The sequence below is a fragment of the Oryzias melastigma genome, linkage group LG17 (assembly GCF_002922805.2).
Source record: "Oryzias melastigma strain HK-1 linkage group LG17, ASM292280v2, whole genome shotgun sequence".
Lineage (NCBI taxonomy): Eukaryota > Metazoa > Chordata > Actinopteri > Beloniformes > Adrianichthyidae > Oryzias > Oryzias melastigma.
In genome coordinates this window covers 21,418,009-21,443,590 of record NC_050528.1, presented here as the reverse complement: position 1 = coordinate 21,443,590, position 25,582 = coordinate 21,418,009, and the positions used below count along the sequence as shown (strand labels likewise).

General features: G+C 39.6%; 1 protein-coding gene across 1 annotated transcript in view; it reads left to right on the top strand.

The window, feature by feature from the left end:
- Window positions 1–25,582, top strand: part of zswim5 (zinc finger, SWIM-type containing 5) — a gene marked incomplete in the record, with an annotated part of 71,709 nt that overhangs the window by 26,400 nt on the left and 19,727 nt on the right. Inside the window, 3 exon segments of the mRNA XM_024273737.2 lie at window positions 22,918–23,105; window positions 23,198–23,366; window positions 24,778–24,926. Of these exon segments, the coding sequence (XP_024129505.1) occupies window positions 22,918–23,105; window positions 23,198–23,366; window positions 24,778–24,926 (506 nt within the window).

Below are 25,582 nucleotides of genomic sequence, written 5' to 3'. Positions count from 1 at the left end.
GTGCATGACCCGATTAGTCGACTAATCGGAAAAAATAATCGGTGATTAGTCGACTATTAAAATAATCGTTTGTGGCAGCCCTAATGAAAAGTCCTTTGCCAAGTGGTGCCAAGCCAGTTGGCTGTTGCTGTTGTTTTGTTCTTGCTCTGGATCACATTGTTGTTGAAAAGGCTTTTACTCCTCTCCGTCCTTATTGTTTTTGTGTGTGGGGATGTCTTTTGTAGAAACAACCTTGATGTCACAAAAAAAGAAGAGCCAAGTGTCCAAATAGACAGAATTACAAATTAAATGCTGATGGATGTACTGGTACATCTCAAAAAATGAAAATACCAGGAGAAGCTAAGGTAGTTAGTCTTGGTGGTTCAAGAGTGGCTGGCCTGGAGGAATGCATTATTTGTTGCCAATGTCTACTAGTCAACTATATATTGTGACTCTTGATACAGTGCACCTTTTGTTATTCTCATCTAAAATCTTAAACAGATTTGACTTAACAATCTCTTCAAGGCTTCGGTTATCCCTTTTGCATCCCTTCCTGCCACACTTTTTTGTCTTCTACTTGGTTAGCTGTTAATATGCCTGGATACAGCACACTGTGAAAAATCAGCTTCTTTAGCCATGATGTGTGGTTTTGCCTTCCTTGTGAAGGGTGTCGGTGATATGTTAAGTTGGCAGTCTTCTGTATGATTGTGAAGCCTACTGACCCAGACTAAGATACCCTTTAGAGGCCAGAAAACTTTTGCTGGTGTTTTGAGGTAATTGTTAGTTTCTAAGATTAAATATTTTCACAATATTTAATTTATCTTGACACAAAATTTTAGGCTTTTCTTTATTATCCTCAACAAAACTACAAAACAGGATTAAATAACTAATCTACTGTATTTGTGATGATTCTAAAGGAGTTTACTATTTTTAATGAGATTCTTTTTAAGCTGGACTTTCAGTCAATTTATCTTTAGAGTTGACTCTTTGTTTATGGGTTTGAACAGAATTGTCTGTCACAGGGTTGTTTTGAGTTTCTAAAATGTTTTAAATCAGAACCCAAGCAACTTTTTAGACAGCAAATCAATTGAAAAGGGGTAAAAATGACCTAAAAGCTGAAGTACTTCACAACTATTCTAATCTTTCCGATATACCAGTCCTTCTATTATTACACAGTGTTAAGACAACATAACAGAATCAGACCCAGAAAAGTATTTTATAAAAATGTTTTCAACTTTGTTAAATATGAACTTCTGCCAGAATTAGCTTGTATTTTGATGTTTTTGAACTGTTTGGGTTTCTTTCAGACTAAAGTCTAATTCCTATTACACTCTGCTTCTGCTTTTGGCTGTGAAAGCTTATTTGAATTTGGATGAAGACCAAAATAGCAGTTCCAAATTCTCGTAGTCCAAAAGCAGTTTTTAGGCACATATTGTAGTCTGATAACAAAATTAGCCTTGAGCTTTACTAAATCTGACAGACTGAAAAAAACAATGTTTGCCAATGTAAAATAAAATAAGAGAATACATTTTGGGGTTTTTTATACCAATTATTAAATGACTACAAAACTTATTTAGAGTGATTTCTTCTTCCATGGAGTGCATCTGAGTTGAGAGAAAAAATAAAATGTGGCTATGTTGTTTCTCAAACTAGCTTTTTATCTTGGATTTTCATCTCTGACAGTTATCATGTACCTTGTCTCAACTCTGCTGACTCATACCTTGTAGCAGATTCCAGGTTCTTCTCTCTTTGTGAAAATGTTTCAATTGCATTAAAAGGAGTAAAAGCAGAAAGTTTGTGTATTTTAAATTAACAATGTGAAAAAATTGAGAAAACTCAAAATTTACTTTTTTGTAAAAAAAATAAATAAATTATATATATATATATATATATTACGACCCTAAATTGTTGCTACTAAGCATTTCATGAATGTGCTCAGAAATTATTTTATTGAAATGCAAGTTTAGCCATCCATCCATCTATCCATCCTTCCATCCTCAGAACCCACTGAATCCACCTCAGGGTCATGGGGATGCTGGATCAAACTCTGCTACTGTTTGACGATGGCAAAAGCTAGTTTATACTCACAAAATATTTAAACTAGCCAGTTAATGTATTCATCTATGACTGTAAGACAGACCATACATCTAGCCAGGACATTTCTAATTCTCAAGAAACCTCACTGTAAATATTTTAGCTATATCCTCTATGCCACATGCTAAAGCATTGTGGGAATCCACCGTAGCAAAAAAGGGTCAATAGTGCAAGATAGACATTTATGTAAAAGACAATATTTTTGTGAAACTTCTTTATGAACTATATTAGCCGTATGAATGTCCTTTGGTTCTTTAAAGTGGTATAGCACAAGTTCTCATGGATTGTTCCCTCTTCCTTCAACATTTTTAAGCGATCTATTATTTTAACTGTGTAATACCAGTGCATAAATCATTTTTGCATCGAAAATTGCTGCCTCACACTTTACAATTTGTGCCCAATCACTCAATAGTTTTACCATGGTCAACGAGACTGGAGTTTGACTTGGATAAAAAGTCAAAACAAATGCAAGCACTCAAATGTCTAGAACAGCAGTACCAAAAATGTGCAATAAAATGTTATCTTTTTTGTGAAGTACAAATCATTTGCGCATTTCTTGTATTGATTATTTACGTTTTATTTTATCAGTTGGCCTTTCTAAAGTTTCTTTTTCTTGGTCAGAATATCCTGCATATAGTTTTTTTTTTGAGTTATCAAAAGCCTTCTCTGCTGAAAGATGTCCGCTAATATTCTTTGTTCCTCAAAGGTTTGGCTACCAAATCTGGCCATACCTTGTTCTTATGACTCCAATTAATTGTTCTGCCAGTTTGTATTTCAAAAACTCACGAGAAAACAATCCAACCTGATCTGGCATTGGTAGTAGAACTGTTTCTCAAAAAGAAGTTGATTGGCTGGTTCTCCCCATGTGGCAGTCCTTAAAGAGGATTTGTTTGAAGTGTCCATTCATCAATATTCATGAGTTGAACACGACCTCACAGCCTCCTCCCATCTCCTGCTGCCTCCTGTGTCCAAAGCTGTTTTAAAATTTACATAATTTGGGTTTGAAGTGCCTTTCAGATGGCCTTCCCTGTCGTAACACTTTCTGGAAACAAGGGAGAGGCGCACTTATTAATCAGGCTCTCCTTGTGTGTGGGATGCTGTGAAACTTGTATGTAAGAGAGACCAACAGGGATGGGAAGCCCACCGTAGAGAGGAGACAGGTGATTGCATGAGGGGAAATGATTACAGAAAGGAATGGAAGTCAAATGGTGCTTGTGTTTGCAAAAAAAGGGAAGTGGTTAATTTAAGATTGGAAGAGTCATGCAGAATCCAGACTGGGGTGTTTTTAAAAAAGCTTAACCAGCTGTCATGGTCAGATGTTGGTCAACCACAACAGCATGTTGCCACATACCATTTTTAAATGCAGTAGGGCTCATTTTCCATGTCTTAATTTAGTTTTGGTTAACCAACAAAAGTTTAGTTTACTTTCATATCATTTTAAAATTGGTGTCTTAAGCCACTGCTTCTATCGTTTTCATGTATCCAATACCAAATGACAAATGTATCATCTAGCTTTAAACTTTTCTCCATTTTCTTTTTAGGAATATGATTTTTTCTCCATTTTTTCAATGGAGCCATCACTGACAAAACCAGTCAATGACCTTTGTGTTGCTGTGTGGGTCCCCAGACTTGATCCCAAAGGTTCATTTGTATTCTTTTTTTTTTGACTGCTTTACTTGAATTGGCCTTTCCAATCAGCAAGAAAAGGTTTGGATTGAAGTCATCCAGCAACTCCACTGGAAACCTTGAATGAGGAGATCTGAATAAATGCTCATTAGACTCTATTCTTCCAAGCACATTGGAGACAAAGTGATCTGTACGAAGGTCAAGACAGAAATCATGTGCAATAGTCTAGCACATATGGAATGACAAGGCCATTTTTTTCAACATGTTGTGTATTTATCATTCGCACTATCACAAAAGGAAATTTTCTTTTGCATCTAAATATGATTCTGTCAAATAAATTTGGCTGTAAAATGAAATGTAGAAATGTATTTACACAATTTAGATTAAAAAATGCATTTAAAGACTCATTGAAAATCCACTGAATCTAATGAAATTTGTGTTTTGGTGTTTTAAAACATCTTGTAGCATTTTTCTCATGATTGAGGATATATATAAAGATACTAAGACTTAAAATTTAGAGTATCTCCTTATTCAATTAATGTAGACAAAAGAATGCAATTGGAAAACACTCATAGGTGTGACGCACAATTGGTGTCTCCGCTCCATCGTGATGCATCCAATTTTAGACAACTACATTCATATACGTCTTAAGCCTCGCTTCCCCTGAGTAGTTCGGTCTGGTATTTTGAACGTTTCGATTGTAAAATGGACCCATTAAACGGTACAGATCTATACCTCTTGGCCCCCATCGATTTTAGGTCCATTGAAGAGTGGAAAGAAACGGTTGTGGCAGATCCACTGTAGCCAACTGTTGATTGACAGAAAGTGCCAATATAGTGCTCATTTAAGCTAACGTTTTCAATGTTTGTAAACTTTGGGTTTTGCGGTTTCCTTTATACTCTTTTGGTCATGAATCTATATTGAAAATGCTTTTAAACAACAGCAAGTCCTGTTCTGCAGTGGAACTGAAAACTTTCCTTGCCGTCCTTGGCGACGGTGTGATACACGATGAGCTAGCGGCACTTGAACTACACCACGCATGCACCGCGGAAGCGAGGCTTGCCAGAATTAACAGGACCATACCGTACAAGCCTTACCGTACCGGACTGGACCAATGAGTGGAAACGAGGCTTTAGGCTTTTTGGTATTTGCCTCAAACTTTACGGATGGATAGCTCCAATATTGTTCACCATTTTTGTTGCCCGGTTATGTTTTGTTGGGGTTGTGAGGGGTTCTAAGCTAGCCAGAAAGTGTGTAAACAGGTTGATGATAGGACATAGGGGCAGGTTTACTCTGCACCAACAATTTCCCCCTCAACTCAAAGGTTACTTTTTATTGGACTAGTGCCACCCTGCAGAAACTATGTCCTAGAAAATGACACAAGTTCTTTAGTTTTTGCTAAAAATCCCATTATCATAATTAAAAGACCACTAGGAAAGCTTTTACAAAAGATAAAAAAATGACTGGAGTAAGACTTTAAATGTCTAAAAACAATCATTTTATTGTCATTTTCTAAAGATATACATTTAAACCAAATGCTTTAAGAAGCACAAATGTCATTTGTACTTTCACGCCTAGCAAACCACAGGTTAAATCCTGCTGGGCTTTGGTTTCTGTCAACGCTCTTTCTAAAAGAATCACTGAGGTGTAAAAGAATGCAAGTCCAGGTTGCTTGTCTTTAAGGGGTTTCACAATAGCAGTTTCCAGCGCCAGAGGGAACATACCAGCAAGTTGAGAATGACTAACAAACACTCGTGCCTCATTTTTCTCAACACTGTTTTTGGAGGTCAGATTAGAGGGTGGAGGATTATAATTAAGGCTGTTTAATTAAACATTTTGCTTAAGGAAACGTGGACCCCTGATTTGACCGGTGTGCCACAGCAGTGTAAATGCTCGCCCACATCTACACACACCGAGCACAGAAACTGACACAAGTTGCCTCGGGTTGTTGTTACTGGATCCTCATTGTCCACACAAAGGCCGTTGAAGGCCAGTTAGTTCAATTTTAGGCCGGCCCTGAACTGTGTGAACCAAGCTATTGTGAAGCTCAGTGCTTTGTGAGTTTGCGTACACGATTGTATGTGTGTGTGCGTGGTGCCACTCTGAGCTGGGTCAACGAATGCAGCCTTCAATGTCCTCACTGCCATGCATTTTGATTATATTACTCGTATATTTTAAAATATTCTCATAACGAAGCGTGGAAAGGACAGGAACAGAAATGCATTCAGGGGAATGTTTTATTTTGTTGTGCACCAAAGACCCAATGTAAAGAAAATGAGCAATTGAATGACTGAATAGTTAGTAGGAGAATGGCTTTTGTGTGATGCCTTGTGCATGTGGTAAAGGTCTCTCTCTCTCACTCTCACCCCTGCCGTGTTTCTGTGTGAGAGCCAGAGAGTGAATGAATGTCTTGCGATTGGAAACCTTTTTCTTTTGTAATCTCAAGTCTCTGCCAGAGAGCATTGTGGAGCATTGTTTACCAGCCTCTCCGTCTTTGTTCTGCCTCTGTGCGTGTGGACGTGTGTGTAAGCATGTGCACGCATGGTGTGTGACAGTTGACATTATCAGTTGATTGCTCCCAGGACTCGTCTTTGTGTGCGTTGATGCACACACACACACACACCCCCACACACAGTTGTGTGGGTCATGTACATGACAGCTGACATTATTTGGATCCCGACCATTGTGCGTCCGCATGTGTGTGTCCATGCACTGCCGTGTGCGACAGCTGACATTATTCAATTATTGCTTGTGTGTGTGCATGTGCTTGTTTTCCATTCAAACATGGTGTGTGGTTTGACAACACGATGATGTAAAGCCTGCAAGAGTTACGGCGTGCGTCACATCTTCATTCAGCGTGTTATGACTGAGTTAAACAAACTCTTGTTAGCAGGTTTTCTCGCTGCAGGTCAGTAGGTTTTAGATTATACGCTGCTGTTGAAACCCGAGTGCTAGCTTTTGTCCTACGTGTCATTCCTTTCCCCAATTTGTGCTTTTGTTCAGTCATACTACGATCATCATCGACTTTCACAACAGCTAAAGATGAGCCTGAGTAGTAAACAGAGAGTACTCACAGCACATTAGGCTGGCACAATAAATAAAAAAAATTATCGGCATTGCGATATCGGCTAGTGCAATATGCACATTGCAAAAGACAGAATAAACCGCGATAATTATCCTAAATGGTTACACACATGCATTAACAGAGAAACCATTATGTTCTTTTTTTTTTTTTTAAAAGTCCTTGTGCACACTACCAACTTTGTTCTTAATTGTTGTCCACATTAGTTTTGACCAGTACTACCAGTAAAATAAATCTGCACAATCAATCGAAAATTTACCATCACCGCAATATCAGCCTGTGCGATGCGTGTATCGTAAAAGGTGGCAAAAACCTCAACAAATGGTTACACTAAATGTTCTAAAACAATCCCACAGCAGCTTGAAGTCATTAACAAATTAAATACACTCCTTCATTTTATTCGACCAATCCGATGGAGCATTTTATGTTGGATGCCCGCCTCCTATGTTGACGTGGGTCATTTGAAGAATGCTTTAAGTTATGTGGACTTTTATTTAAATAAAACTGTTGTAGTAGAATATAAATTATGTTTTTTGTTCATTTATTGCAATTTATATTGGGATAGCGATACTGATTACTAATATCCCAGGTCCCAGGGTTTCCTCATATCGTGCAGCCCCACTAGAAAGGTAGATTATTGTTTTTTGGTGCATTTCCTCAACATACTGATTTCCAGTAATTGCGTGAATGGTTGAGGAGTTACGGTATAGAGCGTGTGTTATCTAGATGTCGCCAGGAACATTGTCAGTGTTAGAGTTGAATATTTCATAGCCCAAAGTTTGTTCTGGATGGAAACTTGAATAATGAACAGTTATTTTCAGAAGAATTGTGGTAAGTATACGATAGTTATACAGTTGTTTGTAGTATGTTTGAAGTACATAAATTAGTTTCAGGTCTAACGCACTTCATATCATAACATGACATCATCACATTTTCCACTCACAGTAAAACTTCATCTTTCTGGAGACCAGGGAACAGTGCTGTGGTGCATCTCTGTAAGCACGCCAACCTGTGCCTAAAAAACAGAATATAGATCAATTACAGCAACCAAAAAAAAACTGCACTTTTGGGTCCAAGGGACTCCAGCATGAAAATACTGGTCTTTTTCTGTCTTTTTTTGGTCCATCCTGACTTTGTTTCTTTACATAACATGCTTCATTTGGAAGGACTTACATGTGGAGATGTATTTCGGTGTGTATTGTTTTTAAGTCAGTGTTAAGTATGTGTAGTTCTGCACAATTTAAGATCCGTATGAGTCTACTAATATATATAAAGTATACTGGTAAGTATACTATAAGTATACTGGTTGTTTTAGTCAAAAATTAAATTACATGTCCGATCCTCGACTTGATGAAAACAGACGCAAACAAAGAACTGAAGTGTCTTTAAATTTTACAGAAGACAAATTCACGACAGGTTCAGATACTTTTATCTGCTGTTCCAGCTTTTGGGCCCCTGCTGCTAAAACATCGTCTGTGTCCTCGTGATGAAGAAGAGGGTATCTCTTCAATAAAGTGGCTGTGTGAGTCAGAACCTGGATTTACTGTAAACCTCTGTGATGCAGCCCTGATTGCAGTGGCAGATGCTTCTATTTGAATTTTATAAAATGAAGCTCTGCCGGGGAATAAAGCTTGCTTTGTTAAGCCTGATCCTGCAGCTTTACATTCAATGGAGCAGACAGCCTGTGTCCAGCATAATGGTGTGCTGACTTTGTGAACAGAGCTTCCATCTTTTGGACAGTTCTGTGGAGTTCAAGGGATTCTAGTCAAATGTAGTTCTGTGTAGCTTCAAATCTTTTTTAAAAATTCATTTTCATTCTATAAATTTGTATTTTTTTGTTGACTGTCGATGCAGTGATTCTGTAACACTGGCCTTCTCCACAAGGCTTCCTGACTGCTGCCCCTCTGCCAGCCGCCTCTCACCCATTGTGGGCTAACAATGGCAGGCAAGGCCCCAGCTTTCAGGCCCGGAGCCTGGGCCGCAGAGGGGGTGGCTGGGAAGGCGCTGCTTGGGGTGAAGAGGTGTTTTTAGCTTTGAAAGGCTGACACTATGGGGGCAGCTGAAAGGGGAGGGAAGCCAAGAAAAAGCAGGTCACGCCCAGATTAAGATTCAAGTGTATGTGACTCCGTCTACGTCAGCAAGGAGGGTTTTGTACAAGGAGCTCGTGCGAAAGGGGTGCAAGATTTGTAGACTGCTATGCTGCATCATCATTTAACAGGAGAAGAGGAGTAAAACATGTTGTGAGGTGGACAAAAAAGAAAAAAGAATGGGGTTGGACTTAATTGTCTGTGCTCAATGCTTCGCCTCAGCTGCTTCAGCTCAACACACCTTCAGGGAGTGTTTGTTGCAGGGGTCCTGTTAATGGGGCAGCCACAGCAGCCGCGTCATAATGCATGCAAGAACAAGCTGATTTGGAGATGCATGCTTCCTTTGTGTTAGTTTTTGCATTGGGGAATGGGGGGGATGCCCTCCGTAATACGCACACATGCACACATACAATCCAATTCCCCTCTGTTTTGGGCCTCATCCCCATATGGTGGCTTGGCTTGATGAGAGCTTTATGAAGTCAACCAGAAGTCCCTTACCTCTGTGTGAGTGTGTGCGCATACGCGCTGGCGTGTTTGTGTCAGTGCAAATCTGTGATTGCTTCTCCGCTAATGGATAAATGAGACTTTCCCAGCCTTTGTGTGCGCATGTGTGAGACTTGGAGAGATGGGCCATGTGCGAGTCGTCAGATTGTATATTGGCTTGCAAGCTGTCGTCATTAAATTTCGTTCTTTATGTTTCATGCATGATTGTCCAAGAGGTGTGGCGATCTGCACTGGGAGGAAACTAATCAAGAGGCTTGAATTCTCCTGAAGTCAGCAATAGGCACAAATGTGGCCTTTCCAAGAAAAGCTAAAGAAGTAGTCTTGCAAACAAAAACATCAAAATATCACCAAAAAAAGAAGCTGTTTGGTGCTTATTTTCCGATTTGCAGAGACCCACGGCGCCGGCGGAGAATGAATTGAGTCCATGACTGAAATGGCTTTTGTTCGATATGAACCTCAGCACGACAAGCTGTTACTGTGGGAAGTGGGCAGCCAGATTAAGCAGTAAACCAGCAACACTTGCTTGCATTTTATTGAACTTGGTGAGATTCTAAGTGATTTTTCCATCAGAAAATCTTAGCTTTTACAATTTTCTGACTGTAAACGAGAAAAAATCTCCAAAAATAAAGCTATTCTTCTAACACATATTTTACACTTTTCTTTATCAGACCCTAAGCTTGTATCATAATCCTTCATGCTTGTGACATACTACATTCAACCAATACCTATTCATGTCTGAAGTTGTAATAAAGTCTCAATGCTTGTATTTTTCCTTTGCTGAGATGCATATTTCTACAAAGGGTTTTCAGCTTTTGTCATTTTTAAGTATTTAGATTGTTATCAAATAGTGATTGGCAATATATCTATACCAGTATCTGTATTTGCCGATATTTGCACAATTTGAGTTTATCGGTATTGTTCCAGTACGAATAAATCCACTAATATTGTTTTGACTGCAGATTGACTTTTTTTTGTTTATTTAATGTGTACTTGTTTCTAAGAGATCCCTTTCACTGGGAAGCTTATGTTATAGTCAGTAATTGTTCTTACTGCTTTCAGGTACATTTTAGTTTTGGTAGTTGCACACGTTGTTCCTAATAGATCTCTGGCAATGAGAAGCTATGATTAGAAGTAGACAAGGACTTGTCAGAATATTTTCAGATATATTTTTAAAGGTATACTTGTTCCTAAGAGATCCATCTCTGTATGTTAAAAAGGTCAAGTACAATTTGATTGTACAGTAAAAGAAAAGTTGTGCATTTCTAATAAAGAAACAAAAATGATATCTAAACTTTGTGTTAATATGGACACTTTAGTATCGGTTTTGGTAAATAATGGCTATTGGCCACAGTTGCTGGGGAAATTTGGGTTATCGTATCAGCTGGAAAAATGATATCGGCCCATCCCTATTATCTACGCCCCCTGAAGCTATGTTTACTGCCCTCAGCAACGCTAGTTCAAGCGACCGCTTCCAATAAAACCTGTATGTTAACGCATGTTTCGGGCATCCACATACAAAACTGACATGTTCAACCATGGAAGTTTCTACTATTATTTTCGGGCTCTACGGGAAAAAAACGTAGCCATTGAAAGCGTGTTGAAGATGACTCCAGGTTGAACTTTGACCAATCAAGGACTTGGTAGTGACGTACTGGTGGTGTTCCTTTAAATTCACGCAAGTGCCAACCATTTGAAAATTGATCATGGAGGAAAAATTAATAATTGTGGTTTCTACACAAAGTCTTTCTTGTATCGAAATAGAGCTGTGAAAGAAAAAGCCTGGAGCAAGATTTGCGAGATTCACACCTCTTCGACATTTCACACCAAACCTCTTCCAACTGGAGATGGCAGAAATATACCAGTGACCAGTAAAAAAAAAGATTAGAAGCCTCTTCTTTCTCATCCAGTGGGAACCCTTTGGATTAAATGCAAGTTCAAGAATCTGCATGTTTATGAACGTAGCACATAAGTCAGTCCTGTTCATTTTTCACTCTGATTTTGTGACTTTCATCGCACTGGTTTTCAGAAGTCCACCAAACAAAGCACGGATTAATATGGCAGGATTTGTTTTTCAAATGTTGTGCTTTGTGCTCAATGGTGTTTGTGCATAAGATACAAGTGCCGGGCTTTTTGCCTTTGTGTGTCCTCAAACGGCATCCCAGTAAGCATTTTATTTCCCTTTTTTGTTTTGTTTCTACCACACCATGCCTGGCGTTGTGTTCGCCAACCAACCAAGCATTGGAGCCATTTTGTCTCCTTCGGTTCCTGAAATGAAATATAAGCCTCTTAAATGCATACTTATCTTGCCCTGCAGACCGCGCTTGAAGAACAAATACACACATGCTTGCATGCACACAGACATCAATTAAAGAGGCATTGTGATGCCAGCCCTTGTTGTTCCTCCTAAGACGGCGGCTGTATGCATATGGCAGATGGTTGCGTCTTTGCATTGCATGCCCCCATATTAAACAAGGACCATGGCTGAGGGCTCGGCTGGTTTAGGAAAAGGGCAAAGTGCGAGAGAGACAGAGAAGGAGGAGACAAAAGAGCAACAAAGGCGGAGATGTGGACAACTGGCTTGGCATACAAAACCCCAAAAAAGGATTCCAAGTGTGTGCATAACTGCGTTTATGCTCCGAGGCAAACACAGATGAACACAGATCATCCTTTAGTGCTTATGAAGGAGCTCACAGATGATCTTAGACAGACACTCTCTGAATTATCATAGATAATAGATGAATATTATACCGTTTTTTTCTTAATGTGTCGTTAAAAATGACTACACCACAGTGACCTATCACTGTTGATTATCCTCTGTGGCAGTTTAAACCCTGCTAGATAGAAACGTTAAGCTTGTTTATGGATAAATATTAGGAGGGAAGAATAGTCAGTGATGTACTTCCTCCTCACTGACTCGGTTGCAGTGCTCCGATCTGACTGGTAGAAGTTTTTGCTCATGACAGGAATGCAATCACCTGCTTTCCTCGTCTGTTTACACATTTGCTCTTCTCCAAATGATTCCAGAGAAATATTTCTTTCCCTTTTCATAAATATTTGGAGCCATCTGTTTGGTGTCTGTGCCTCTGAATATAATTATGGTTCAGTGCTCTTGAGTTCATTGAGTTCAGCAGCTTTTTTTTCTCTTACATTTGCTGCTGGTTTGAGGTTATCTTGTGGTATATCTTTATTACTGTCATACCCTCCTGTAAATGTCAAAGCTATGCATTACTCTTATTTTTATTAAGCATTAAATACCCTTTATTATAACAAAAAAAGGAAGATATGTGCATTTTCATCACTTTTGTGATTTTATTTTGTAGCAAAAAAGAAAACAGTGTATTTTCTGCACTGTTGAATTTTAAAGCACACCATCAAGAAATGGTCTATTTTTTAAACTTGCGTCATATATAAGGTGCACTGAACTATTAAGCGATACAAAAGACTTAAAGAGAAGTCCATCTCGCTACACGTTAGCCACATTAGAAGTGTTAGCATATTAACAATAGCTGTAACTACCAACCTTGTTTTCAACATGTAAAAAACAGACTGAAACCGCTAAAACAAATGTTACTACGCTAACTACCAACCTTGTTAGTAACAAGTAAAAAACACAATCACAAGTTGCTACATGTTGGTGTATTCTCAATTACACCCAATCTTTTTGCAACTGATAAACAATAAAAAAATACTGACATTTTGACAGTGTCGCATTTCACACAGCAGAAGGAGCCAGTTTCAATGTTAAGTCAATCGTAGAGACTCGGTATGAGGTCCTGCGGGGCAATTTGAGCGGCAGGCGCGGTGGTAGCACGATTTCACTGGCATGGCCAGAGTTAAAATATCAGAATTTTGGCAGGTTGCCATGTCGCACCTACCAATCAGGGACACAGCTTTGGCCACATGATGTTTTCAGTCGACTTGATCCGCGAGTGGAATACTAATCCAATGCAAGCGTTTTTGTGCTGAACTTCCATCCAATTTCTTAACCCGCTGGGGCTGTGAGGTTGGGCTAAGGCAGGATACACCCTGGACGGGTTACTAGCCAGCGGAGCTCACAATGCAGGCGGAGAGAACCACTGCTGGATGGGAAGACTGCTGACTTGGGCCTCCTAAACTCGGTGATATTTTTTTTTCTTATTTTCATTGAGAAAATTTTAAAAAAGGTACCTTAATTTTATTTATTTATTTATTTGTCCCCTCTCTGGTTAATTTGAGACGGCAGCAAGCATTCAAACTGGGTCACAAAGATATAGAAACACAGCAGAAGCTGCTGTCGTGCAGACTAGGCTCTCGGGTGGAGGTGAAATCTCCTGTACTGGGATAGTCTCTGAATGATCACATAAAGCCAGACATGGAGACATGATTTCAAAGTTTTTGTAAAACCCTTCACAATAAATAAACCTGATCTTTCAACATTATCCGGGTCTTCCATACTATGTAAACGAGATAAACACAGACCCCGCTCTATTTAGCGATTAGGCTAAAAACATTAGCTTGTAGCTCCTCCCACATGTGCTGTCAAATTCAGTAACACATTTTTGGACAGGCAGCGAATCAGAAAGAGGGGCAGCTGACGCAAATTTCACGCATGAATTGTGTTCAGTGTGAACGCAGCATAAGGCACACTGTCAATTTTTTGAAAAAAGGGTGCCCTATAGCTTGGAAATTGTTTTAGTTTTGAAAAGAAATTTAGTTGAATTCATTCAAATTTATATTTTATTTAACATCCCATGGACTTTTAAACAATTTAAGACTTGTTTGGACATATTTACCTTTTTTTTGGACTTTTAATGTCTTGAAAAGCAGAGAAATTTCCACCAAAGACAACAGAAAATGCTTTCTTCTCAACCTTCACATTACTTGCCTGTTTTTGTGTGCTCAGAATAAAAGCCGGTCTGGAAGTCCAAAGTTTTTCATTGAATGTTGGTTTTTCACTTGCAGGGGAAGTGACATGAGATTTGCTCTGGAGTGTTTTCAGCATGGTAAATTGCTTTTGCTTATCTCTTTTGTTAAGTGTGACCATACAAGGCTGCAGCACAATAACACAAGTACGGTGAAAGTGCAGCAAGAAAGGCATGTAACAAAAGCATGGCCTTCTTATCTCTAATTTAGCTCCAAATGAACAGGGTTCATGCACACTCGGAAGAAGGACAGCTTCTGTGCACCAAGGCCTTTTTAAATCGGCTCGTCTTTTAACAGAGCTCCCGTTTTTGTGTTTCCAGCGTTGTCTTTCTGTGCAAGCCGTCTGATTTTTGCAGCTCTTCTGGTCCAGTGTTTTGCTGGAAGCCTGAAAGCAGAATTCAGAGCTTTTTATACTCACAGAACCTTGATTATTGTGGTGTGCCACTCTCAAAGACAATGCTAATGTTAAATTGAGGCACTTGAGCTTCCCTTTAGGTTTAACATATAAAGTATATGAATGCTGAACAACCAAAAAGCATCTGTGATAGACTAAAGCATCTTTATATATATATATATATATATATATATATAAAAGAAATACAGATTGAAAGCACTGTTCTTTGTGCACAAATGATTATGACTTCCCTTTTGTCTGTTTTCTATTTCTTTTGAGTGTTCTTTCATGGCATCAATATTTTCCAGAAGTACTTCTCTTTCGTTGAATCACTTGCTCAATTTTCTATTTTTGTTGCGCTGCCCTTTGCTCGGTCGGGCCAGGGACTCGCTGCAGACGCGTCAGCTGATTTTTCACCTGCGTCAGCTCTGTCCGACTGGCAATTTTTTTTTCTCCCCTCCCCACTTTCGGTTGTTTTCACAGACACATCAGCTAAAAAGGGACTTGATTAAACCTTTCTCTCTCCCACCTCTTTCTTCTCCTCTCTGTGCCATCTCCCCCGTCTCTCCTTCCCGTTTGCAAAGAATGGAGCAAATCAGGGAATCAATTCAGTGTAATCATGACAAATGAGTCTCATGGCTAGAAAGGGTTTTCTGTTTTTCTTTTTTGAGTGCACGCGGGGCTGATTGGAAATCACAAATGAATCAATCAAATGTTGTCGCATTATCAAACGGCGGAGGACAAATGATGACGGAATGGATGGATAGGCAAATGGGAGGAGAAGATGCACTGCTGCGACTGCAAATGTGTGTGAGCTTGCATATGTATGTCTGCTACAGGGATGGATGGTTGAAAGATTGAATGCAGGGCCAAGTGGGCGTCTGTATGTGTGGGTGAGCTGTGGGGTGGCAGCGAGGGGGCTGCGCTAACCTTGGAGCTGTCAGAGCAGATGGGAGATGGGAAGGGCCACAGGCTGCGAGTGATGGGTTTGCTGCCAGAGAAGGATGAATCCTCAGCTACTTTTGGAAACAAGGAAGTGAGATTAGTGAAGAGAAAAGGGATGGCAGTAGGATTTTTTTTTTTTTCACTGCCGGGAGTATTACTGCTGAAACACAGTTTTGATAAAAGAAGAAGTGCCAATGTGTCATCACAGACTCAATGAAGAAACTGTGTTAAAATCTCCAGATCACAGGAGACAGTTGGCCTGAAGTGACAAGTTGTTTGGTGGCAAAGCTGGGTGTCCATTGTCCTTGTATTATTGTCCACAAAAATCCATGAGTTTGTGATGATGATATTAGAAAGTCCCAATAAAGCGCTTACTTAATGTTTCCAACGTTTGTTAGCATTGGGGTTTTTGGAGTTTCCTGTGTACTCTTTTTTATTTTATTTTTTTTTCTCGAGTCTATATTGAAAATGCCTACAAACAACAACAGATTGTTGTTGACTAGTCGTCATACTACAATAACGGAATGGTGTTCTAGCAGTCTACGGCATTCATGTGCCTTGAAAACAAATCGTTCAGTGGAAGCGAGGCTTAACTGAGTGGAAATGCTCGCCAGAATTAACAGAACTGTACCGGACCGCGCGGTGGAAATGAGACTTTTACCTCTGAAATGATCCTTTGTGTCACTAGATATAGCATTTAGCAAATATACCACTTTACTCCGCTGGTCATTTCTCACCAGTTGCAGCAGAGCGAGGTCAGTTGAGACTCAGCAGCTAATACCCTGACAGCTCATTGCACCATGTTTCAAATAGTCCGTTTCTTGTGAAAAATGATTTGAACACCAAAACAAAATCAAGAATTAAAGCATTAATATTTGATTTAATATGTATTTGTTTTGTAAGTGATCATAGTGTAAGTGAAATGATGCTCTTTGCAGAAGACCCGATGGGAAGCCTCCGAGTTGTCCATTAATTTCTGATAATGAACACCACATCATGCATTATCCCTTCTGTTGTCTTTGTTGCTTTAAGACGCTTTGATTATGGAGTGACCTCTAAAGTTAAGGTCTTGACCATGTGCTCTAATGATGCTTGGGGTAAAATAGGTCAAGCGTCTGACTGTTTGTTGCCTGAACTTGATGAAAAGGGAAGCAATACTGTAGAATTTTCAATCAGTGGTAGAAATGATCCAATGTAGACCTTGTATTTCCAAACACCTTTGGGAACACTTACATCACATTAGCATGTACACCCAAGCTGTCAACAAAACAAAGAATGTGAATAGAGGATAGTAGCTTTGATGTGTCTTTTTTTCCCCTCAAAATATTCACCCGAATGCATTGCTTTACTTGACAAGGAGCACAGTTAATCTCTGTGGGCGTCTAAAAAGGAGCAGCTTTTAGTGAAGTGTTTGTAGAGTCGCTGCAGCGCTGTGGGCAAAGAAGATGAATGGAATCAACGATGGCCTCCTCCATAACTTTAGGGTCTAGTGGGAGGAGTGGGCGGAGTTTCCCTGTCTGCCTGCGTTCAGTTGAATAAAGCTCCGGTTTGTTTGTGTGTGAGTGTGCGTGCACACGTTGGCTCTCCGCCCAGTTCCTTCTCCCCAGCTGATTAGGCATTAATGGCCTAGGAGTGTGGAGGACTCTGAGCCCTCTGATTGGCCGACGGGCTTCTATGTGGGCGGGATTGCTGCCCGAGTGACAGATGGCAAACAACAGAGAGGGAGGGAGTGTGAAGTGTGTGTTTATGTGCATGACAGCCAGGGGAGGAACTTTAATTACAATAGAGAGATCTACAACTGTTGTATCTCCAGCATGTACGAGCTTCACACTGATCACCTGCTTGCACTGCAAAAGTGTTAATCCGCATGCTAATTAAAATAAAAAGAATCCATATATAGGACACATTCTTGATTGTATTATTGGACGAGCCACCACGGTGAACTGCACTTCCTGCTTCGCTAAATTCATCAGTGTGTATTTGTTTTTTACTGCTGTAAATAAATGGAAAAGTGTTAATGACCACCAATACAATAGCCCCTTTTAATGGTAAAAAAGGTATTATCAGCAGGCTGTGTGTTTGTGGTGGTTTTTCAGGGCTGCCTGCATCAGACCAGACTAAACACACAATGTGCACACAGCCACAGCACTGGGTCATGTGACTTTCCCCAAGGATTGGGCCAGATCATTCATTGAGCTTGGCAACCCTCCCAGTTCGCGGCAATTCATCTTTGTTTGAAATTCATCTGTTTTACTGAACCAAAGCTCGAGTTTGTGTGTGTGTGGCAGAAAGATTAGTAATATCTGCTATGAACATCACAGATGAGTTTGCACTGTTTATTCTTCTGCAGTGGCATTAAGAACAAAAGCAGGCGGGCTCTGAAAAGGTTGTTTTGTTCGCTGCATTTGCGTGTTTTTGAGTGTGTTTGTGTGTTCTTACAGGCCGTCTGATGAAGCGTCTTTTTATTATCAAGTGTCATTGCATCCTCCATCTGCCCAAGACACAATGTCTACCACAGCCTTCATGCACGCAAATCCATGAACACACAACAACCAGGGCAGCAAAAAAAGTGCACTTCTTTTACCAAATAAAAATTTTTTATGCAGATGACGGCAATGTATTTGGTAGAACCCATTTTATTTTTATGAATTTTTTTTTTTTTTCAATAGAATTTACAATTTAGCTGAAAACCAGAGAAAACAAGATGAATGGATTAGGTTAAGCTCTTTTCATTTGATTAGAAGCAAAAACATTCTTGTTGTTTTTCCAAGTTTTACTCCTTTGCTTTTTTATTTTATTCCCTGCTGATTTCATTTAACAAATCAAAAAATTGAAAAGCAGTCTCAAACATTCATTTATTATTGGGGGTGTAGTGATTAATTTTAACAATTCAATTCCTATTATAATTGGTGGTTGCTCATACAATTTTTTGGCGATATTTATTCATTTTTAGCTATCCGATTCACTGACCTAAAACCGATGCTGGACATTTTTGGCCAAAAACGTAACCAGTGTGACTCAGAGATGAATACCTGGTACTGAACAGTGCAGGTGAAGTTTTCCAGATTACTTATACTTAAATATAATGGCAAATCAATTTGCAGAACATTATTAACCCTTGTGCTATCTTATGGGGTCCAGATGACCTCACCCTTATATTGATGTGTGATCCCTCACATGACAAAGATGGACAGGATTTCATGTCTGCCACAGACACCAGTGAAAATGAAAAAAAAAAAAAGTTCAGCGCGTTGCCATGTGGGGTCCAGATGACCCCACTTTTAAAGTAAACATGCCTAGGATAGCATAAGAGTTACAACATATTACCACACTGTTGATTAAAAGTTAAGTTAAAGTCCTATTAGTTGTCACGCCTCCAGGGATAAGAAACTTGATCCCCACGTTTGACCAATCATCTGGGGGAGCGGTGAGCTGCAGACATGTGTACATTTGGTGGTTTAACCCCCCAATCCAACCCCTTAATGCAGGACGTCAAGCAGGGAGGCATTGGGCCCTATTTCAGCGTCTTTGGTATGACTCGGCCTGGATTTGAACTTGCGACCTACCAGTCTCAGGTTGTACACTCTACTACAAGACCACTGAGCTGGTTACACGTCCTTGCAAAATGCAAAAGTGTTTCCACTTACTGTAATGATCACTTTTTGTTGCCATCACATGTTTATTTTGCTATAACCTAAAAATGACCAAGTGTCATCGCAGTGGACAACACACCTCCCCTTAATCCAAATGGTATTTTCCAATATTTCATATATTAACATATTTTCATTTATAAAATATTGATTTTTTTTTGGTTTTTTTTCCTCATGTTGAAAGAATTTTATAATGGTAAAGGATGATTCGATTAACAGTCTTCGATGAACATCAAATCTGGTTGGATCAAAAGAATATCGACGAATATTAACCCTCACACACTCTTATTTAACAACTAATTAGACTTTAAATATATGCTTTTGTTATTTATCAGTGTGAATATGTAAGAAACTAGAAAGAAAAAGAAGTAGGACGCTAGACAGACCGTCCACTGTGTAAAAAGCTGTAAGTCACTCTTCCCAGTGGCCTGAGCAACAACAGGTTTTAGGCTAATGGAAAGAAAAAATGTTTCATGGGTCTAAAGCAAAGGAAGAACAGCACTCACAGCTTTCGGAAACCTGTAGTGCCTAACATTATCTGTCATCAAAACTCCTACCACCCTTTGATATGTTAGATTTTAGTACAGGCAAGACTAAAGACACACTGTGCATTACTTTTGACAGGCACAAGGAAAGACAGCTTTCAGATGATCTCCAGTTTTCTGCTGAGATGACTCCAGGCTCTCAAAGAGCATATTAGAATTCTTCTTTTTTTCCCTTTTTCACGCTAAGATGTGATTGGTACAAATTGGCTCTACAGGTATATCTAACATGAAGAAGTGGGAGAGAAATGAAAACTCATCTCTGACATTTACATTATTACTGTGCTGGAAAATAGAGAGTGACTGAGCAGGAGGACTCGGTGGGAGGGATGGAGTCTAATAAATCGGAGGATCCTTTCTGAATATCACAGGCAGCTGGATCAGCTTTTCTCTGCAGCCTGTTCTCGCCGCGTGTCTCTTATCCCTCCTGTCATAGTCAGATGGGTTTCTGACTCAGTGGACAGATCGTCTTGGTTAACACTTGTTAGAGTATGTTATAACGGCCAGTTAAAGCTCTATTAGTCCAAGTATCACTCTCAGAAAGTTAAAGATGCCACTTTATCAGTTGATATGAAGACGTGCTGGTCAGTTCTCTTGGTTCAACTTGGCTTCTTAGGACTGAAGATGCCACTTTTTTTTTTTTTTTTTCACTGAACCACGTTGCACCACTGAACCGAATCATGGAAAAGTTAATCTTTGCATTCCTTCTGTATATGTTTGCTTACACTGAAAGTGTCAAACACGTGTTGTGTTAGATTTTAGAAGGATTTATTTATTGTTTTAACCCACTAGGTTTAGTATATGCCAACTGATGGGTTTTTTGGCATTGTTACTTACTTATGAGCAAATTGAAAGAAAGGAGTTTCCTGAATTTTTTAGGTTTACGTTGGTTTCTAAAACATATATCAAATCAAAACAAAACTGTAACTCAAAAATCAAGGTTTCAACTGAGTCATGGGAAAGTTATTAAAACTGTTGATTTCTTTTGGGTTATTTTTTTGTTATGGAAATCTTAGTTTGCGACTTCTTTGAGTGCAGTGAAGAAAAGTTTGTAATGGTTGGACACTGTCGGAGCAAGATTTTGTACAAATCTTTTCGCTAATTTTGGATGTGTGTCAACTGTTTCGCTGTCTTGTGGGGTCCAGATGACCCGTCTTTTAACATGCCTTGGATAGCACAAGGGTTAACCAATGTGTGCTCACACAACTTGCCTCATAAAAAATTGACCTGTCACAGTGAGACGACATAACATCCCGGCCTTGTTCTCTCTTTTTCAGTTCTCCTTTACACAATGCTCACGTTTCTTTTTGTATCTTATCCCCAGTTCTGTTTCCTCATTTACCTTTCTTTTACTCCACTGGGGGGATTTCTTCTACCTTTACCTAATCTTAGTGACCGTTGGCTGTTACCAATATAGCCTTCAAAATGTAAGTACGTTGGATTAAACACTGTTGTTTTGATCATTGAGATAAAAGTGTATGAATTGGTTTACAAAAAAAAGTGGAGTACCTTGGGGCCCTGAGGTACTCCACAGTTGATTGTACAGTGTTGCCTTCTTTATTGCAGCGGTTACGTTCTAAAAAAGAAAAATACTCCATGATGGTTGAAATACACAAAGTGGGATTATAAATGTTTTAAGGCTGTAAGACCCCTCACTACACACTTTTCTCAGACTTTTCTCTATTGTTTAAACTCTCAAAGTTCAAACCCCCATAGAAACGCACAAAATTATAAACAAATCTGCTCACAATTGAGGACTGATGTATGTCGATTTGGCAAACAGAACGGATTTTGTACATGGGACATGGTGTGGAGGAGATTGATTGACAGTGGTCAAAGATGATTAGGGATATAGTGAAGGAGCACTGTGTAGAATTTCAGCGTTATTTGGTGTCAGCAGTCAATTAAATTTATTTCAACTTTGTGAACATTTCTGATTTTTATCAAGCAAACTAAGGATGGGTGATATATCTGTGCCTGTATCGGTATCGGCTGATATTTGCATGATTTGAGTATATCGCTATCAATCCGATATAGAAAAATCTACCGATATAGTTCTGACTGTTTTGAAATTTTTGAAATGTATACTTGTTCTGAATAGATCCCTGGCATTAGGAAGTTTTGCATTACAGTAACAGTCAGTGACTGTTTTGATTGTTATCAGGTGTATTTTTATTTTGGTAGAGATTCATGTTGTTGCTAATAGATCTCTGGCAATGAGACGCTTATGGTTTACAGCTATGACTAATAGACGATGACTTATCAGAAAAGTTTCAGATATATTTACTACATAGATACTTATTCCCATGAGATCCTTAGTTGTATGTTAAAAAGGTCAAGCACAAGTTATACATTTCTAATAAGGAAGCATAAAGAAAAGCTAAACTTTGTGTTATTGTAGACACTTTAAATATCAGTATCGGCAAATATCGGCTATCGGGCGCAGTTACAAGGGAAGTGTCAGTTATCAGCTTGATGAATTGATATTGGCATATCCCTAAAGCAAATCTTGTTGTAATAGGCTTTCTACAATTTTTGTGTAAACTGTAACTAATCTTTTAAGTTACGTATGCAAAGGCTATAGCTGTTTTATTATTTAATATCAACCATATAATGGTAGAAAATGTATTGACTTTTTTCAAATCCATCTTGCTTGAGTGGGACTGTTTCACAAATATCTTGGTTATTTCCCACATCAGCCCAATAGAGACCAGTAATGACTACTCAGCACAGTTTAAACTTCAGTCAGTTGCTGGAAAAAAGTGTTTGTTTGCCCCCCCCCCCTTTTTTTTTTTATATTAACTGCACACACAAACTCAAATTCACTGAAGCAAAAAGACAAGCAAAAGCTGGGCGTATCAGATGCCACTTTGCCCCGTTGGTTGATGTGCGTGGTTTTTGTTCCTGAGGTTTACTCGGTCTGTTTGTAAAAGGCTCTTATTACCTTGCTTTCTTTCTTCTTCTTGAGTGCTTCTTATCCTCTCAATGGTTCACACGCAAGAACCTAAAATGAATGTTTTAAAACATGCTAAAGGTTTGCACAGCGCTGAATTGACAACGGATGTAGTGTCCGCTGTAAATCTCACCTCTGTCCTCTCTGGTCTTTGTGCAGGGTTCCATCTCAGCGGCACAGTGACGGAGCCGGCCACCTCGTCAGAGCCCGAGGTCACCCATAAAGTAGCCATTAGCTTTGATCGATGCAAGATCACGTCTGTAACCTGTGGCTGCGGGAACAAAGATATTTTCTACTGTGCACACGTGGTGGCGCTCTCGCTTTATCGGATCCGCAAACCCGAACAGGTAACACCCTACAGATATGCACAAATCCATCAAGGGTGTAAAAGACAAAAGGGGGAAAAAAAAACTTACCATGCGATGTACGTTGGATGCAGGTGAAGCTCCGACTGCCCATATCAGAGACGTTGTTCCAGATGAACAGGGATCAGCTGCAGAAGCTGGTCCAGTATCTCATCACGGCCCACCACACCGAGGTGCTTCCCACTGCTCAGAAGCTGGCGGATGAAATCCTCTCCTCCAACTCTGAGATCAACCAGGTTCATGGTAAGATGCCACTTCAGGCTCCAATCATTCTCGAAAGCAGGTTTTTCTCATACCTCTGTAATACATTTTTAATACTATAACAGCATGATGCAGAACTGCAAAGAAGTTATTTTTATTTTTCAGTCTGGGGAGGTGTTATCCTCTGCAGGGATATCTTCATAGCACCACGCCTGACTTGAAAACCATTGGAATTAAAACATGCGGCATGCCAGTTCACGGGCTGTCACCCCATTGAGTCTAGGATTATTCAAGAAAAGCAGCAGCTTCTGCTTCCTTTTTTTGGTTTCTCAGATTTACTCCGCAGAGTCTGGTTGAAGGAGCAAACTAGGGGGTCGATTGATGAAACAGATACATAGGAGGATATTGAAAGAGAGATAGGGGGAAAAAATGGCACTCAGGGAAACAGGAAGAAGATGAAAAAGAGGGGAACTGCAGCAGGGAAATGACAAACAAGAAAGACACTTTCACCAAACACAAGTCTTTGTCTGTTTCCTCCTCCTCGCCACATGTCGACATTCCACTCTTCAGCACTTGTGTCCAGGAAACCCAGTGCTGCGCTTCCTGTCTGTCTTTGACAAGGGGGATCATGGGGGTTGAAGTTCAGTCCACTCAGGAGCAAGAACGCCTTTGATGGCTGGAATTTTTTCCACGTTTGCTGCGGTGCTCTCCTTTCTGGTTGGAAATATGTCTCTGGGCTTTTCTCAGCTGGTTTCCTGCTACATGAAAGCGATTTTTTCCCTTCAGAGAACATCCATGTTTCCCAGCAGGATGATAGAACCAAAACACAGAAAAATAGTTGTATTTCCTCCATCTAGGATTAACTTTCTTCAATGTCAGGATGGCTCACTGGAAGGCAAATGTGAAACAAGGAGGTGTGAGAGCTGCAGCAGAGTGCACGCTTAAATAGAGTTGAGATTCCCAACCGTCTACTGGGAGTGAGGGATTACAGTTAATGTCTGAACTGACCTCAAGAAATAGACGTTTTTGTTTGTGCAGATTGAACTATCGAATACTTTAGTGGAGGGGTGTCAAACTCAACGCACAGAGGGCCAAAATCCAAAACGCACCTTAGGTCGCGGGCCAAACAGGATAAACATTTAAACCCACTAAAACTACATTTTTAAAACTTAAAAAAAGAAAAAATAGGAATATTATTCCAGAATAAATCATCTTAATATTAATATTTTACTCTCCGTAAAACTCAATTTTGTCAAAGTTATACAAGCTAGAAATAAACGCAAGATAAAATTAATAACAATAAAATAAAATGATCTGGAGGCCCGGACCTGGAGGGCCTGATCCGGCCCCCGGGCCTTGACTTTGAAACGTCCTTTAGTGGAATCTGTGTGTTTTTGTAGTTCTCCTAGTGGTACTTGACAAATGTATTCATTGTTTACTCTGTGTATCTCAGGTGCTCCTGACCCAACTGCAGGCGCCAGCATCAACGACGACAACTGCTGGCATCTGGACGAGGACCAAGTGAGGGAGCAGGTCAAGCAGTTTTTGTCCCAGGGAGGATACTACGGCTCGGGAAAGCAGCTCAACTCCATGTTTGCTAAGGTTCACACCATCACTTCCTGTCTTTGCATACAATAAAAGTGGAAAAAGTGACACTAAAATAATGTCTAGAACAGGGGTGGGCTAACCACGCCCTGGAGGCCACATGCAGCCCATCAAGCTTATTAATCTGGCCCTCCAAACTGGAATAAATTCTATTGATGACCTTTTTAATGTTTTATTTTCTGGTGTCTCCTCATAGATGGTGCACTATAAATAAAATTACCTTTGTCAAGGTGCAGAAAAGTACTCTGCATTCATGTGTTGTTGGAAGATTTGTTCTTGTGTATTTGAGTCATTTTTCCAACCATTCCAACACTACATGAATGCAACATTTCTCTGTTTGTTTGTTTTCTGATGGACATCAACTAATCTGTGCAATTGGCTCTAAAATGAGAACAAAGCCCACAGTTTTTATATCAAAACTCCAAAATGTTCTGTTTTAAAAATATATATTTATTTTAAATCCAAATTAAAGCATGTTTTCGTCCACATTCCATGTTATTTCTTCCTCTAAAGAGGTGGAATTACTAAAACATGGCACAGATTTACTCCTGGTCTGGCCCTTCTGTCAAATTTAAGAACCCTTTGTGGCCCGAGAGTCAACAAATGTGCCCACGCTGGTCTAGAAATACACACGTCCAGCTCGCCACTGCCAT